The sequence below is a fragment of the Balaenoptera acutorostrata genome, chromosome 3, assembly GCF_949987535.1.
Source record: "Balaenoptera acutorostrata chromosome 3, mBalAcu1.1, whole genome shotgun sequence".
Taxonomy (NCBI): Eukaryota; Metazoa; Chordata; class Mammalia; order Artiodactyla; family Balaenopteridae; genus Balaenoptera; species Balaenoptera acutorostrata.
The window spans coordinates 38009800-38026522 of NC_080066.1; the positions used below are offsets into that span (position 1 = coordinate 38009800).

The 16723-nt window shown below is 42.5% G+C and overlaps 1 protein-coding gene and 1 non-coding gene across 6 annotated transcripts in view; both read left to right on the forward strand.

Moving 5' to 3' along the window:
• Positions 1-16723, forward strand: part of BLM (BLM RecQ like helicase) — a 95122-nt gene that overhangs the window by 67070 nt on the left and 11329 nt on the right. For all 5 annotated transcript variants that reach the window (XM_007194307.2, XM_057544166.1, XM_057544165.1 and 2 more), the window contains 5 exons: positions 2549-2696; positions 10255-10454; positions 10893-11085; positions 14210-14332; positions 16475-16676. In XM_007194307.2, coding sequence (XP_007194369.2) covers positions 2549-2696; positions 10255-10454; positions 10893-11085; positions 14210-14332; positions 16475-16676 — 866 coding nt within the window. The remainder of the gene's footprint in view (positions 1-2548; positions 2697-10254; positions 10455-10892; positions 11086-14209; positions 14333-16474; positions 16677-16723) is intronic.
• TRNAG-UCC (transfer RNA glycine (anticodon UCC)) lies at positions 2755-2827 on the forward strand. The gene has a single exon. It is a non-coding gene; the product is annotated as a tRNA-Gly (tRNA).

Sequence of the window (16723 nt, forward strand, 5' to 3'; positions counted from 1 at the left end):
CCTCCCCAGGGGGAGAGGTGAGGCTGGCCAGAACGGTGCCTGGAGGGCTGAGAAACTGGAAGAGTGGAGCAGCCCTCAGCCGAGACGTTCGGGGAAGGCTGGCAGGGAAGATCAGGAGTTTGGTCTGGGGTGTAGTGAGTTAGATATGTCTTGGATCCAGCAATTCTGAAGAGAGGCTGGTGGTACCATAACTCTGGGAGTGGTTGGTATGTAGTTGAATTTGAAGTCATGAAAGCAGATGAAATCTTCACTGGTATAAGTTTAGACAGAAGAGAAGAAAACCGAAGACTGAGCCCTGAGACTTGAAGAGGTTGAGGAGAAGAGGAAGAACTAGGAAAGGAGACCAGGAAAGAGAACAAGTGAGGTAGGAGGAAGACCAAGGCAACTAAGCGTAGGAATGCATCAGGGAGGAGGGAGCGCTACCTAGTCACCTGCTGCTGCCGAGCCAAGTACCATAAGGACCGAGACGTCACCATTGGGTTTAGCACCGCGGAAATATGGGACCTGGACTTGACCAGTTTCAGTGGAGAGGGGCAAAATTGGAGGCAGTGCATATAGAGAATTCTTTCAAGTTTTGCTTCAAGGATGAACAGAGAAATGAAACCGTAGCTGCCAGGGGAAGTGGAGTCAAGAAGAGACAGGAGAAATAATATATTTGTGTGCTGATAGGAACGTACCTACGGAGGATGGAAATTGATGTGTGAGGAGAGGGAAGAATTGCTGAAGCAGTGTCCCTGAGTAAGCAAGGGGGCTTGGGAGCTAGTGCAGAAGGACAAAGACTGGCTTAGACAGGAGTTTGGGTAGTTCGTCTATAATAACAGGAAGAAAGAAGAGAAAATGCAGGGCAGGTGCTGGGGATGGACGTAGTGAAGGAAGTTTTGAAAGTTCTCTTCCGATTGTTTCCTCAGCAAAGTAGGAGGCAAGGTAGTTAGCTGACAGGACAAGAGTGGGGATTGAAGAGAAAGGAGAAAGTGTGAAATTGTCATCTAAGACGGGGTCAGCAAACTTTATCTTAAAGGGCCAGAGGGTGGTAAATATTGGCTTGGCCAAAAAGTTCATTCGGGTTTCCGTAAGATCTTATGGAAAAATGCAAACGAACTTTTTGGCCAACCCAACATTTCAGGCTTTGTGGGCAGTCTCTGTCACAACTACTCAATTCTGCTATTTTAGCCCAAAAGCAGACATAAATTATAATAAATACACCGATTTTTCCATAGTTGTGTTCCAATAAAACTTGATTTACAAAAACAGGCATACAGCTCATGGGCCGTAGTTTGCTGACTGCTATTTTAAGAGAATGAGGGAGAGATAGACTAAGCATGTATCATTGATTACCTGGCAGTGTTAAGGATCCACTTGAGGTTTGTGGCCCTGTACTGAAAATGAAAACAGTCGGCATAGTTGTGTGTGTTTCTCCTGCCAAGTTCAGCTACACAGGTGTAGGCATGGAATGGTGGAGAACTGGATCTCATGTGTTTTGTCAAACAGTGTGACCCAAGGGCAGGGGAGTTGAAGGTATATGAAAGGTTATGTTATAATGATCGGCTCTGGAATTGAAGCTGAACATCTGAGGACGAGGATCAATGGATAGGCTGTCCCAGTGGATTGCTGGAGTCAGAAACTAGATGGCGTGTGTTAGAAAGGCAGGAGGTAGCGGTTGGAGAACAAAAGGGTTGCTGATACTAGTAAGGCTAGGTAGTGGGTGTGACCATGGGAGTGAGGGGCTGACATATGTGGAGGACAGGATCACTGGAGTACAGGAGATCAAGTTGCCAAAGGCCAAGGTGTGGGAGTATCATCTCTGTACACTAGTCACCAAGAATTAAGGCAGGAATGATGTTGGAGAGAGTGATGGGGCACTCTTTCGTGATGATGCCAGATAGAGCCTCAGAATCACTACCAATTGTTAGTATAGGACAAGAAACCTATTTGTCTTCAGGACTGTGGTGGATGAACAAGGATTAGAAGGTAGAGGAACTGCATATACAGAGGCACAGAAGCATGATGCAGCTTTTGAGAACTGCAGGTGCTTAGTATTGCTAGGTTAGAGAACTAGGATAGACGATAGCAAAAGACCACATAGTAATGGTAGGCAGAGTTTGGAGACAACTGAGGGGAATGAGAAAGGGAACTGACCGGAGGTGATAAAAAGGATTGACTGTGGCACCAAAGACCCAAAAGAGATCAGAACTCATACATCTGCATGGTTGGACAATGTTTTTCATCCCTAAAGGTCACCATCCAGTAAGTGACCAAAAGAGGTATGAAGGGTTTTGAAAGAAAAAGAATATTTCTACCCACAGAGTGCTCTCAGGTAACTGTCTGTGAAACAGAAATGAAATAGATATAGTAGAGTGCTAATTATTCTAGACACAAGGTTAATATAAGAACTTAGGAAAGAATGAACATTTGAAACTTCCTTGGTTTTTGTTCTTGGTTTTAGTCTGGAAATGGTTTATTGTGGGACTGTTACAGTTAGTGTTAAATCCTAGCGATCTAGGTATCGGTATCTTAATTATAGCAAAAGGTAATCTCTTTTTATTCATAGGATTATAAGACAAGAGATGTGACTGATGATGTAAAAAATATTGTAAGATTTGTTCAAGAACACAGTTCATCACAAGGAACAAGAAATATAAAACATGTAGGTCCTTCTGGGAGATTTACTATGAATATGCTGGTCGACATTTTCTTGGGTAAGTCATCTGTTTTATTGTTTGAGTTACATCAATTAAAGTGGAACATCTAGGGAATTCCCTGGTGGTCCAGTGGTTAGGACTCTGCACTTCCACTGCAGGGGGCGCAGGTTCAATCCCTGGTCAGGGAACTAAGATCCCACAAGCTGCACGGCACAGCCAAAAAAAAAAAAAAAAAAAGTTGAACCTCTAAAGAATTCATTACAAGTACATAGAAAAAAATCTCTTCTATTTTCTTATAGGAGCTAAGAGTTTTAGAGTAAAGCCTTTTTGAGTAACAAAAGAAAATCAGTTTTTATGAATTATTACCAATTATTTTTATAGAATTTATGTAAGTCCCTAAGATGAGTTTCCACAAACAAAAAAGAAAATAATAAAGTTTATACAATTTCATCTGAGTGAATGGAATATAACTTCCCTGGAGAATTACCCATTGACTGACTTCCAGTTCAGGATGGCAGCCTGAGCATAAGTATCTGTCTTCTTTTTTTGCTTGAGGCCCCATTAAAATAGTAGCAAGGAAATAAAATGAGGATTAAATCCATAACAGCATAGAAAACCAGAAAGAGACCATCATCAGATTAGAGGTTTTAAAAATCTTTGACAAAATGGATGGAAGCATATTGAAAAATGGAATGAAATGCAGTAAATCACAATGCACAATAAATGTAGAGAAAGTTATAGCAGAGGGGCTGTCAACCAGGCAGAACCCCATTATCACCAGGCCGACTCAGACTTGGAAGCTCAGAGGCCTGGGGGGTGGGAGTAAAAGCAGAGGAGCCAAAAATAGGAGGGGACGGTTAAAAGAAAGTCTGCTCACAAAAGAACTGCATGGAATACCAGCCTTCAGTTGATTCTAGAACAAAGATAAACAAACTGCTTGAGGAGTAGAAAGACAGCTGAGCTGGGAGCCAGCGCCCCTAAGTGGCATTTGGGGGCCACCCAGCCCACTTACCCTAAAGCAAACCTGGTAACTAGATATCCCCATTCAGGGGAGGAACTTGGGGGGAAATAGACCTAGATATAAAATAACAAGAAATCCACCTAAAAGGTTTAACGTGGTCCCTAAAGACTAAATATAAATAGACAATCAATGGGACTTCCCTGGTGATCCAGTGGTTAAGAATCCATCCTGCAATGCAGGGGACGCCAGTTCGATCCCTGGTCAGGGAACTAAGATCCCACATGCCGCGGGGCAACTAAGCCCACGCACCACAACTACTGAGCCCGACTATTGAGCCCACATGCCACAACTAGAGAGAAACCCATACACTGAACGAAGAGCCCGTGCACTGTAACTAAGACCTGACGCAGCCATAAATAAATAAATAAATAATCTTAAAAAAAAAAAAAAAGACAAGAGAAAGACCAAGGGACTTCCCTGGTGGTCCAGTGGTTAGAACTCCGCACTTCCACTGCAGGGGGCGAGGGTTTGATCCCTGGTCTGGGAACTAAGATCCCGTGAGCCGCGAGGTGCAGCCAAAAAGAAAAAAGCGAAAGACCAAATAAGTAGCGTATTTGACCCTGGGGGTAGAGATAATTTAGAAAATAAGCAATAGCTTTGGGGATGTGGGAGGGGAAACTCCTGATTAGTATCTTCATAAAGACTTAAATAATAATAGAATGTTACAGAAAATAGAGAAAGAGCTGTTAAAAATTTTAAATGATTGACGCAAGTAAATTTAGTGGAAAGGTTGGAAGATAAAGTCAAGAAAATTTTCTTAAGACCTGAGCAAGGGCTTCCCTGGTGGCGCAGTGGTTAAGAATCTGCCTGCCAATGCAGCGGACATGGGTTCGATCCCTGGTCCAGGAAGATCCCACATGCCGCGGAGCAACTAAGCCCGTGTGCCACAACTACTGAGCCTGCACTCTAGAGCCCACGAGCCACAACTACTAAGCCCATGTGCCACAATTACTGAAGCCCACGCCTAGAGCCCGTGCTCCGCAACAAGAGAAGCCACTGCAATGAGAAGCCCGCTCAATTACTGAAGCCCACGCCTAGACCTGTGCTCCGCAACAAGAGAAGCCACTGCAATGAGAAGCCCGCTCACCGCAACTAGAGAAAACCCACGCGCAGCAACGAAGACCCAATGCAGCCAAAAATAAATAAATAAAATAAATAAATTAAAAAAAAAAAAAAGACCTGAGCAAAAGGCTATATGGAAAGTGTGAGAGACAAAATATAGATCATTTCTTAGGAGATGTAAAATCTGACAAATAAAATTTTGAAATAGAAAGTAGAGAGAGGGAATTATCAAACCAATGATAAAAGAAAATTTCCCAGAATGGAAAAGAAAAAAACCTTAATTAAAATGCCCACTTGGGGGGCTTCCCTGGTGGCGCAGTGGTTGAGAGTCTGCCTGCCAATGCAGGGGACGCGGGTTCGAGCCCTGGTCTGGGAGGATCCCACATGCCGCGGAGCAACTAGGCCCGTGAGCCACAATTACTGAGCCTGCGCGTCTGGAGCCCGTGCTCTGCAACAAGAGAGGCCGCAATAGTGAGAGGCCCGCGCACCGTGATGAAGAGTGGCCCCCGCTTGCCACAACTAGGGAAAGCCCTCGCACAGAAAAGAAGACCCAGCATAGCCATAAATAAATAAATAAATAATTTTTTTTTAATAAATAATTTTTTTTTAAAAATGCCCACTTGAGGGGCTTCCCTGGTGGCGCAGTGGTTAAGAATCTGCCTGCCAATGCAGGGGACACGGGTTCGAGCCCTGGTCTGGGAAGATCCCACATGCCACGGAGCAACTGGGCCCGTGAGCCGCAACTACTGAGCCTGCGCGTCTGGAGCCTGTGCTCCACAACAAGAGAGGCCGCGATAGTGAGAGGCCCGCGCACTGTGATGAAGAGTGGCCCCCGCTTGCCGCAACTAGAGAAAGCCCTAGCACAGAAACGAAGACCCAACATAGCAATCAATCAATCAATCAGCAAATCTTTAAAAAAAAAAAAAAAAAAAAAATGCCCACTTGGGGAGTTCCTTGGTGGTCTAGTGGCTAGGATTCAGTGTTTTCACTGCTGTGGCCTGGGTTCAGTCCCTGGTCAGGGAGCTGAGATCCCACAAGCTGTGCAACATGGCCAAAATTTTTTTTTTAAATGCCCACTTAATGCTAAATAAGATGCTTTATAAGATGAAATTTAAGAATACCAAGAGTAACGAGATGTTAGGGAAGAAAAACTTTTTCTCCACTCTGTTATATTTAATTGTTGGGGACATTAGCAAGAGAAAAGACAGGTTTAATCACGTATGTGTGGGAGTTCATAGAAAATGTGACTCAAAGGGGCAATTAGAATTTGAGGCTTGTATACCATTTTAATAGGGGAAGTAGAGGCAGGGGAAGGGTTAGGAGGAAACAAATGATTTGAGGGAAAGATAAATGGGCCCTTAGGAGAAAGATAGCGGGGAGACATGGCAGTTTTTGTGACAGTGTCTGTTTAGGTGTTGTGTGGAGACTTCTCATCTCCAATGATAAGGGTCAGTTTTCTCTGGTTGCTCCTGGGGAGGGGATTTAAGACAACTGAGTTCTTTTGGGAGTCTCTGCTTTTTGGCAGATGGATTTCAGAAATTCAGGTACCTTCTGCTCAAAATAATTTTTATGCCACTGTGGCATGTTCTGGACCCCTTCAGAGATACTGCAGAAAGCTTTGGAAAGAAAAAACAAACCAGGGGCTTCCCTGGTGGCGCAGTGGTTGAGAATCTGCCTGCCAATGCAGGGGACACGGGTTCGAGCCCTGGTCTGGGAAGATCCCACATGCCGCGGAGCGACTGGGCCCGTGAGCCACAACTACTGAGCCTGCGCGTCTGGAGCCTGTGCTCCGCAACAAGAGAGGCCACGATAGTGAGAGGCCCGCGCACCGCGATGAAGAGTGGCCCCCGCTTGCCACAACTAGAGAAAGCCCTCGCACAGAAACGAAGACCCAACACAGCCAAAATAAAATAAATAAATAAACAAATGTGGAGTTAAAAAAAAAAAAAAAAAAAAAAGAAAAATAACCCAAAGCCAAAAAAAACTATATAAAAAAAAAAAACAAACCAAAACCAAACTGACATCAGATTAATGTCAGTAGCCCTGGAGACTAGAAGGCAAAGAATGTGATATGATGTATACCATAAACAGAGGAACTGACCCATGGGTCCAGTGAGAAGAAATCCCAGAGTCACAGCTATGCAGCAGGTCCAATAAGCAGTCTGTACAAATTGTAACAGAAAGTCGGGAAAAATAAGTCCCAAGCAATATAGAGAAAGAACAAGAAATGAATTTTTTTATTGATGACAGTAAAGAACACAACAGCAGAAGGAGAAAGGCACTTAGAAACTCCTGGGGAGGGACTTCCCTGGCGGTCCAGTGGTTAAGACTTCGCCTTCCAATGCAGGGGGTGCGGGTTCAATCCCTGGTCGGGGACCTGGTTGGATCCCACATGCCTCGGGGCCAAAAAATGGAAACATAAAAAACAGAAGCAGTATTGTAACAAATTAAATAAAGACTTTAAAAATGGCCCACAGCAAAAAAAAATCTTTAAAAAAAAAAAGAAACTCCCGGGGAAAGATTATAAAAGAGAGCCAAGGTAAAATAGAAAACAAAGGAAATGGCTGCATGATTTTGAGTAATTAATAAAATGTGCAAAAAAATAATCCGTTTGTCTGAATACAGTGAACATCCTCCTTAGAGTTGCACAAGAGTCATGAGTTCTAAGCGGGGAAGGAAGCTTGTTGTAATATAAATGTTGCTGATTAGCTACAATAGAGTCAATGTATAGACTTAAACATGGTTAGAGAACAGGGCAGGATATAGACGTTAATCTTAATGATGTAAAAATAAAAGTACAATAAATAAAAATAAAAGGGGGGACTTCCCTGGTGGCGCAGTGGTTAAGAATCCACCTGCCAGTGCAGGGGACACAGGTTTGAGCCCTGGTCCAGGAAGATCCCACATGCTGCGGAGCAACTAAGCCCCTGCGCCACAACTACTGAGCCTGCGCTCTAGAGCCTCCGAGCCACAACTGCTGAGCCTGCGTGCCACAACTACTGAAGCCTGCGTTCCTAGAGCCTGTGCTCCGCAGCAAGAGAAGCCACCGCAATGAGAAGCCCGCGCACTGCAACAAAGAGTAGCCCCTGCTCGCCACACCTAGAGAAAACCCCGCGCAGCAATGAAGACCCAACGCAGCCAAAAATAAATTAATTAATTTAAATAAATAAATAAATAAAAATAAAAGAGGAGTATATGGACAGCTTGGGGTGCTGGTAGCCTCCTACATAGTGGGGAGGGAGAGTGGTCAGACACTCTAAAGTTACCCCAAAAATCAATAGATGAACCAGTATTATGTAACTAGCAAAATTCAGGGCAGGGTAAAGTGAAGAGGGTGGCATAAATGAGATAAAGCCTCATCTTTCATTGTGAAGGGTCAATATATAAATGTCAGGTGGTGATTCTGGCCAGTGGAATGACAGCAAGAGTATGGGTTCCATGCAGAGGTAACCACCAGAAGAGCTGAAAACAAGCTATTTAAAAAGTGATTGCCGGAACTTCCCTGGCGATCCAGTGGTTAAGACTGTGCTTCCACTGCAGGGGGCGCGGGTTCGACCAGGGATCAGGGAACTAAGATCCCACATGCTGCGAGGCACAGCCAAAAAAAATTAAAAATTAAAAAAATTAAATTAATTTTTTTAAAAAAAGTGATTGCCTTGGAGAGGAGTGAGACTAGGGAGGGGAAGTGTGGAACAGAGGAATGTTGCTTTTAATTATAAACCCTCCTGTGCTATATTGTATTTTTTTCCTATGTACATGTATTACTTTAATTAAAAATCTATAAAGCAATTAAAAAATTAATAGCCTAGATTGGAGTAGGAAGACGGTTTGTTCAGTTTCTCAGCTGTGTCTCCTGGATCTGCACATTTCTCAGGACAAAGCAACTTTTAATGCTGGTCTTCCCTTTCTGGATTCTTGCCTTCTCCTAGTTTGGACTCTTTTGGGGGTACAAGGGGTTGCAGATAAAATAATTTGTTATAAGAATGATACATGATCATTCTACATTATAATATGTAGAAAATCGAAAAATACAAATAACTCCCCAAAAAACTGCTAATGTTTTAATGTGTGTTTGCTCACAATCACATATTTATCATATTGTATGTATAGTTTCTGTCATTTTTATATAACAGGATATAAGCATTTTCTTTTTTTTATTCTTAAGTAGTTTTTAATTTATATTTTATCATATTGATGAAATGTTTTTAAATAGTTTTATTTTAGGACATATTTTTCTATTGTAAATAGTGATGTGATAAATAGCCTTTTAAATACACCCTCGTCTACATCTCTGTTTGTACCGTTCATGTAGATTGCTAAGTCAGACATTTTTCTGACACATTCTTCAGTTTCTCCTTAGCTCTTATGTGTTTTTTAAGAAAATTGTTTGTTTCGTCCAGATTTCGTAGTTATCCTCAACACTAGGGTTGGTCCACATCAGCCAGCCTGTTACCAGAGCAGTAGTCCTGCCCCAGGAGTGTGACATTTCAGGCATACAAATCACTTGAAGAAGGAAAAACTTGAAATCATTCAGCATCTATGACCAGAAGCCATCTGAAATTTACAATAATGTAATTATTTGGAACTCTTAAAATAGAGCTAAAGCTTTACAAAGTAATTGTTAATTCTGATTATAATCAGTGTCACAAGCCTTCTTAAGTAGATTGTTATAATAAAATTGTGAGGCTTCCCTGGTGGCACAGTGGTTAAGAATACACTTGCCAATGCAGGGGACACGGGTTCGAGCCCTGGTCCGGGAGCATCCCACATGCCGCGGAGCAGCTAAGCTCGTGCTCCACAAGTACTGAGCCTGCGCTCTAGAGCCCACGAGCCACAACTACTGAGCCCACGTGCCACACAACTTCTGAAAGCCCACGCGCCTAGAACCTGTGCTCCGCAACAAGAAAAGTCACTGCAATGAGAAGCCTGCACACCACAAGGAAGAGTCGCCCCCGCTTGCTACAACTAGAGAAAGCCCGTGCGCAGCAACGAAGACCCAACGCAGCCAAAAAAATAAATAAACAAATAAATAAAATTTTTTTTAAAAATTGTGTTTATGATGAAAACATTAGTCATTAGTGCAGCGTGGATGTGAAACCAAGGATCCAGCTGGGGGTGGGACTCTCAGTCAGTGGGAGGAGGAGGGAAGTATACAGCCTTGTGGAGTGTTATGCAACAGTGATATGAAGCTATTAAGGTTTATATGAACTATGTCTTTGATTTGTTTGCTCTAATATAATTTTATAAGCTGTACATGCAACATGCTAAAATGATAAACTTAATTTTGCTGCTGTTTTTGACCAATGCACGTTATAAAAAGATGAAGAGAAGTACATACAATTATTTTAGCATTCTACTCAAATATTCTTACTTCATGGAAACAAGTGTCTATTTGTGCCATGGTTTTTCCTGTGGAAGAGCTTAGCTATCTCATTTACCCAGATCTGTCCATAAATGGCTTTTTTAGCCTCTTCTATTAGAGTTATGATATACCTACATTTACTAATCTAATTTCTCTTACCTTCTTACCAGGGAGTAAGAGTGCAAAAATTCAGTCAGGAATATTTGGAAAGGGATCTGCTTATTCAAGACACAATGCTGAAAGACTTTTTAAAAAGCTGATACTTGACAGGATTTTGGATGAAGACTTATATATCAATGCCAATGATCAACCAATTGCATATGTGATGCCTGGAAATAAAGCCCAACATGTACTAAATGGTCATTTAAAGGTATGGTATTTTAAATGTTTATTTTATTTTATTATCTCACAATGAGTAGACAGAACTATTTCACTGCAAACTCAAGTGTCTTTTCCAAAGCTTATGGATACTGAATTTATATATACTGTCCTGTATGAACATATTCTATTCTTCTTAATTTAGAAAGAGATCTTAAAATTGAACCCAAGTAATGTAACACCTGTCAAAATGAATTGAATGGGTTGTCAGATCATTAAATCATCATATATTCATTAAATAAACATTTATCAGAAAGCTAGTCTGTGCTGGCACAGGAAATATAAAGATGGAGAATATACAGCCCCGTTCCCAAGGGACTTACTATCTACTTGGCATAAGAGAAATACCCCCCAAAAAATGTAATTAAGCATTAAATAAAGCCTCTATGTGCATGCACTCATTCCTGTGCTCTCATTTTCTCTCACAAAGGTAGACTTTATGGAAACGGAAAATTCCAGCAGTGTGAAAAAACAAAAAGCTTTAGTGGCAAAGGTATCTCAGAGGGAAGAGATGGTTAAGAAATGTCTTGGAGAGCTTACGGAAGTCTGCAAATCTCTGGGAAAAGTTTTTGGTGTCCATTACTTTAATATTTTTAATACTGTCACTCTCAAGAAGCTTGCAGGTTGGTGTGTGTGAGTCTTCTGTTGCGTGGCATAAATTAATAGGTTAAAAGTTAATCTTGCCAAGGAACTTACCAAGGGCATTAATATATCTCAGTCTTTTTGATCTCTGAATTGAAAGCTCAGAAAAACAGTTTAAACTCATTCTTGAGATAAAATATATTTTTTAAGATATACACAGTACTTTGTTATTCAGACATATGGTATAATTTCAATCTTATACTTCAGTCTAATGCTGCATGTTAGGATATGGATAATTCTAATCGCTAACACCAGATGTCACTTAATGAATTTGTGTGCATTATTTGCCTGCCTTATGATGTTTAACTATGTGTGTACACGTCTTTGCAATGCAGAGCTAAGTTCCTTTCGAAAAGAGATTTTGTTTTATGCTTCTCTGAATCCGGATCTAGCACACTGCTGTGTCTAAGTATTTTTTGATAAATACTTGCTGACGTGAGTTATTTCCATGGCTTCGGACAGCTCAACCCAGAATTCTAATAGTAAAGTCCCTGGAAAATAAGTTGGCCACATGGTTGACTGACTAGTGTACATTTCCTTCCACCCTCTTCCTTCATAAAAACTCACAATCATCACGTTCTCTCTCTTCCATCCCCACTCCTGCCACCATAGGTCATTACAGTATTTCATCAACTCTAAAATGCCACATTGTTATTTTATGGACTATTGGGAAAGAAAAAATTCTACTAATTAAACTGTGACACAGTGCTTTTATTGAAAGAGTTGTTTTTACTTTATTTAGATTTTTATCATATGTAACTGTGCATATATGGAAAATGCATACAATCAAAGTAGATTGATTTAAGTACTTGTAAAAATTCACATTCAAAACCTGACTCTTATGAATCATTTTTTGAGTCAGTTGTCCATGTCTTTGTTTTCCCTCATGTCATCAGGAACGTTAGTGATACAGCCTTTTTAGCATGCTCCACTTTGTTCCCCAAAATTTTAATCAAAATCCTTGTCACCCGTTCTGATTTGATGGTGACACTTCCTTGATGATACCAGAAAGTGTCCGCGGGAGGCTGCACGTCTCTCAGTAACACAAATGTAACACTGCTTCATCTACTTCAGGTCATGTAAAGCACTTGGTTGTTGCTTGCAAGGAACTGTGGAATTGTCATTTCCTCCAGGACATACAATTTGCTTTGTTAATGCCAAATTTATCCCCCGTTACTCCGTTTCTGAGCTTTTCTGCACGCACAGTCATTTTCTCAATGCTAATCACAGTCTAGTCTTTTCTAACACATTTCATGTTCAGTTCAATTCAACATGTGAGGAACCAGCACTGCAGTGGCGCTGTCGGCATGCCGGCAGCACTGACAGCTATGACTGAGTTCTCAGAGGCGCAGGCAGTGACAGCACAGCTGCCATTTGGCCGTCAGCACTTGTAAGACGCCTCTTGACCTCAGGAATGCCAAAATGCAAAAAAAAAAAGAGTATATCTTAGAATCAATGAAATGTAGTATTTTGTTCCTAGGCTATTAGTGAAGTTTCCTAACTGGTCTCCTTATCTCCAGATAATGAACATGATATTCATTTTAATCTTCTAAATACTTGGCTAAAATTCCAAGAGCTCTCCAGATAAAGTACAAATTCTATCAGGAATCTGCATTTCTTTTTATTTTATTTATTTATATTTTTTGGCCACACCCTCACAGCAAACAGGATCTTAGTTCCCCAACCAGGGATTGAACCCACACCCCCTGCAGTGGAAGTGTGGGGTCTTAATTACTGGACCGCCAGGGAAGTCCCAGGGATCTGGGGCTCCCCCACTTTATCTTCCAGTAACCCTTTCCATAAACCTCCTGGTCTGTCCCACAGGTCTGTTCTTTTCCTCTAAACGTAGAAATGATGTTACAATCACGGATTTGAAATCCACCCTTTGCTCAGCTCAGATACGTGGGAATTATTACTCCCTCACTGCCCATAGCCAGTGCATCAATAAATCCTACAGACCCAGCCTCCAAAACATGTCCGAATCTATTTCTTCTCTCTGTCTCCACTACTACCCGCTAGTTCACAGCATCCTCTCTCGCACCTGTAGTGGCTTCCATCAGGCTCCGGTTTCCCTTCTTTCCCTTACAATCCATTTCCTGTGTACAGCAGCCAGAGTGATCTTTAAAATAACAGGCTTGTCTAGCTATAAGACTGTTGTGCCTTCTCTATGCAGAAGACTTTTTTTTTTTAATTTATGTATTTAATTTATTTATTTTTGGCTGCGTTGGGTCTTCGTTCTGTGCACAGGCTTTCTCTAGTTGTGGCGGGGGGGGGGGGCTACTCAGTTGTGCGTGGGCTTCTCATTGCAGTGGCTTCTCTTGTTGAGGAGCACGGGCTCTAGGTGCACAGGCTTCAGTAGTTGTAGCACGTGGGCTCAGTAGTTGTGGCTCGCGGGCTGTAGAGCACAGGCTCAGTAGTTGTGATGCAGGGGCTCAGTTGCTCCACAGCATGTGGGATCTTCCTAGACCAGGGCTCGAACCCCTGTCCCCTGCATTGGCAGGCAGATTCTTAACCACTGCACCACCAGGGAAGCCCTATGCAGAAGACTCTTAATGGCCTCCTTGTTAAAGGCAGAGTACTTGCTTCACCCACGTGCAGAAAGACCTGAAGAACAGGTTTGGGTTGGGGGGAAGTAAGAATTCAGTTAAGGCCTTACTGAGTAGGGTATACAAATGTAGAGTGCAGGGGAGAAGTCAGAGCTGGAAATACAGATGTGGGCCTTCTCTGCAAACAAGCATCACCATACTTGTAGCTAGACAAGTCTTGCTTGAGAGAACAGTGGGTCAAGAGCAAAGTCCAGTTACCTCTGGGGCACACTGCCCAGGAACCCCCACTCCGCTTCCCCCCATGTCCCGTGCTCCCTCCCATTCTCGGCCCTGACTCCACACACCTTTGCTGCTGGGATTGGACCACGGGCTCCTGCCCTCTGGGCCTGTGCTCTGCCTCTGTCAGCATTTAACAGCTTTTAGAAAATCAGCCCATGTACCCGGTGCTCTGCAGATAGTTGGCAGTTAACAAACATGTGCTGAATGGGTGAATGAGCATAAATTCAGTGGGTTTTCTCTGGGTGGTAATTTAAATTTCTAATTTTATGCCCATGCACAGAATCTTTATCGTCTGATCCTGAAGTTTTGCTTCAAATTGATGGTGTTACTGAAGACAAACTGGAAAAATATGGTGCAGAAGTGATTCCAATATTACAGAAATATTCTGAGTGGACATTGCCAGGTTCAGTATACAGCCAAATATGGGTTTTCTGAAAGCCTCTTTTAATGTTAAATGATGCATCTCACTGGATTAGAATCATGTGGTTTCTGGCTTGTGTTAATGGTCCCTACACCTTGTCACATTGACATCCAGGTTCTCAGAGCAGACCCCAGTGGTGTGCCGGGCACCTCTTAGAGGACACCGGTGCTCAGGTCCCCCAGGGGAGACCAGTTACTGAACTTGCTAACAGGATCCAGAGGACAACCTTTGGGCCCAGGAGTTGCTCATTCTGTTAAGGCAAGTGCCTGAGGAGTCTGGAGCCCTGGGTGCAGATCACATATCTGCGACCATCTCACTCTGTAATCCTTGGTAGGCCACACATAGCCTCTTTGGTTTTCAGTTTCCATGTCTGAGGATGGGAAGTGTTATCTGACAAGCATGTCTAAAGTTTAAGAGTGGAGTTTAAATGTTTTGGGTAAATGAACATATAATTGGACTACTGGAGAATCTTACTATTATTAGCCACTGAAAGAATCTGCCCGAGTGAGTGCATCATTAGCGGACGTTCCCAAAGGTTGCTGGAAGCCTGTCATGTAGCACCTCTAACTACGAAGCTCAACATTGAGCTGTAGAAAGCATGCGCTCAGGGAAAATCGAGAACAAAGAAAGATTTCGTTGTGGGAGATACAGGTGCAGGAGTCGGGCGCCCTCCTCCAGCGTATTGCCATATGCAGACTAGCCAAGTGAAATGTTTCCCTGTTTCTGTAACGGACCACTGGAGGGGTCCTTCTCAGAGTAGCAGGATGAGACATGAGTGAGCATGCATTTCACGTTCTGTCTCTCCACAGTCGTGTTTTATCCATTGACAAAACGCCAAAGAGTCAGGTTTTCGTTAATTCCTCTGTATGGTAATTATTCCATAAATCCTTACTTCAAATACATTAACCTCTTGGTGGGAACTTAACGTTTGTTTAGTATAGTAACTTGTTTGGATAGGGATTTTTGCCCACGTAAGGTAGGGCTACTCTGCGGAAATAGCCCACAGTGTGGTGGTGATCACTCCCACTTATTGAGGGAGGACAGAGCCAAGAGCTTTGCCTATTTTGTGTCATTCAATCCTTATAACACTGATTTTATTTTGTTTTTTTATTTATTTTTATTTTTATATATATATTTTTTTTTTTTAATTTATTTTTGGCCACGCCACGTGGCTTGTGGGAGCTTATTAGTTCCCTGACCAGGGATTGAACCCAGGCCCACTGCAGTGAGAGAGCCCAGTCCTAACCACTGGACCTCCAGGGAATTCCCCAACACCCATTTTAGAGGTGAAAAGTGGTGAGGCCTTTTCATTTCCGCAAAGTCCCGCAGCTGGGATGACAGCACTCTTCACCCGAGCTGCACTGTCTGCCCGTGTGCCCTTCCTACCATGCAGTAAGGTAGGGTAGCCTGAGGGTGAACCAGACCAGCCAGGAAATATCTTCAGAAAATGAAGACCTGGTCACTGTTAACCTAGAAGGAGATTTCATGCTTTGGGTGTGCCTTGGGTTGCAAATACCTATGGAAATTACCATCTTCTTTGCAAATGTGTGCTTTCATACAGACCCATTTCCTGCATAGTATGTGAAATGTTCACAACTATTATGCAAAGAAGAGTAAAATGTGGTCTAGAATTTTCTGACAGCCATTTACTAAGTAAGTATCGCCCAAAGATGAGGTGCAGGACATAGGTATGTTTTCCTTATGTTGGACTTATTTTTTCAGCATGCATAAAACTATAAATAAAATTGTCTTTTGTTTAGCACTTTATACTTTTCAAAGAACTTAACAAGATTAATTGCCCAAACAATAACAGGGACGTGGGCTACAGAATGTGAGCTAATAAAACCTGACGTCTCTGGTTAAGTTAGAGCATCACACGTTTTCTTAATGAATTCTGAACCCCTTTCTTTAAAAATAAATTGCCATTGACTACTTTGGGGCTTTGTGAAATAAAAGAAGTGCTCAGTGCTTGTGGGATGTTTGAATCCAAGTGGCAAGATGCTACAGGAAAGCAGCTGGGCTTTGGCTGAACTGCACCCCTGTGCTGTATATCTCTGCGTAGACTATAACCACACTTGGATCAGCATGGCATCACCGGTAAATGTCTGCATTGTCCATTTGTAGCTGAGGACGATTCCTCACGGAGAAGCCCCTCCAGCAGCAGAGGCACTGGAAGAAATGCCCCTGAGGAGCTGGATGAGGAAACACCCATATCTTCTCACTACTTTGCAAATAAAACCAAAAATGAAAGAAAGAGGAAAAGGATGCCAGCCTCCCAGAGGTCTAAGAGGAGAAAAACTGGTTTCGGTGGTTCCAAGACAAAAGGGTAAGTTCTGCCACCTTTTCTGCAATGTAGGGTAGAAGGGAGAAAAA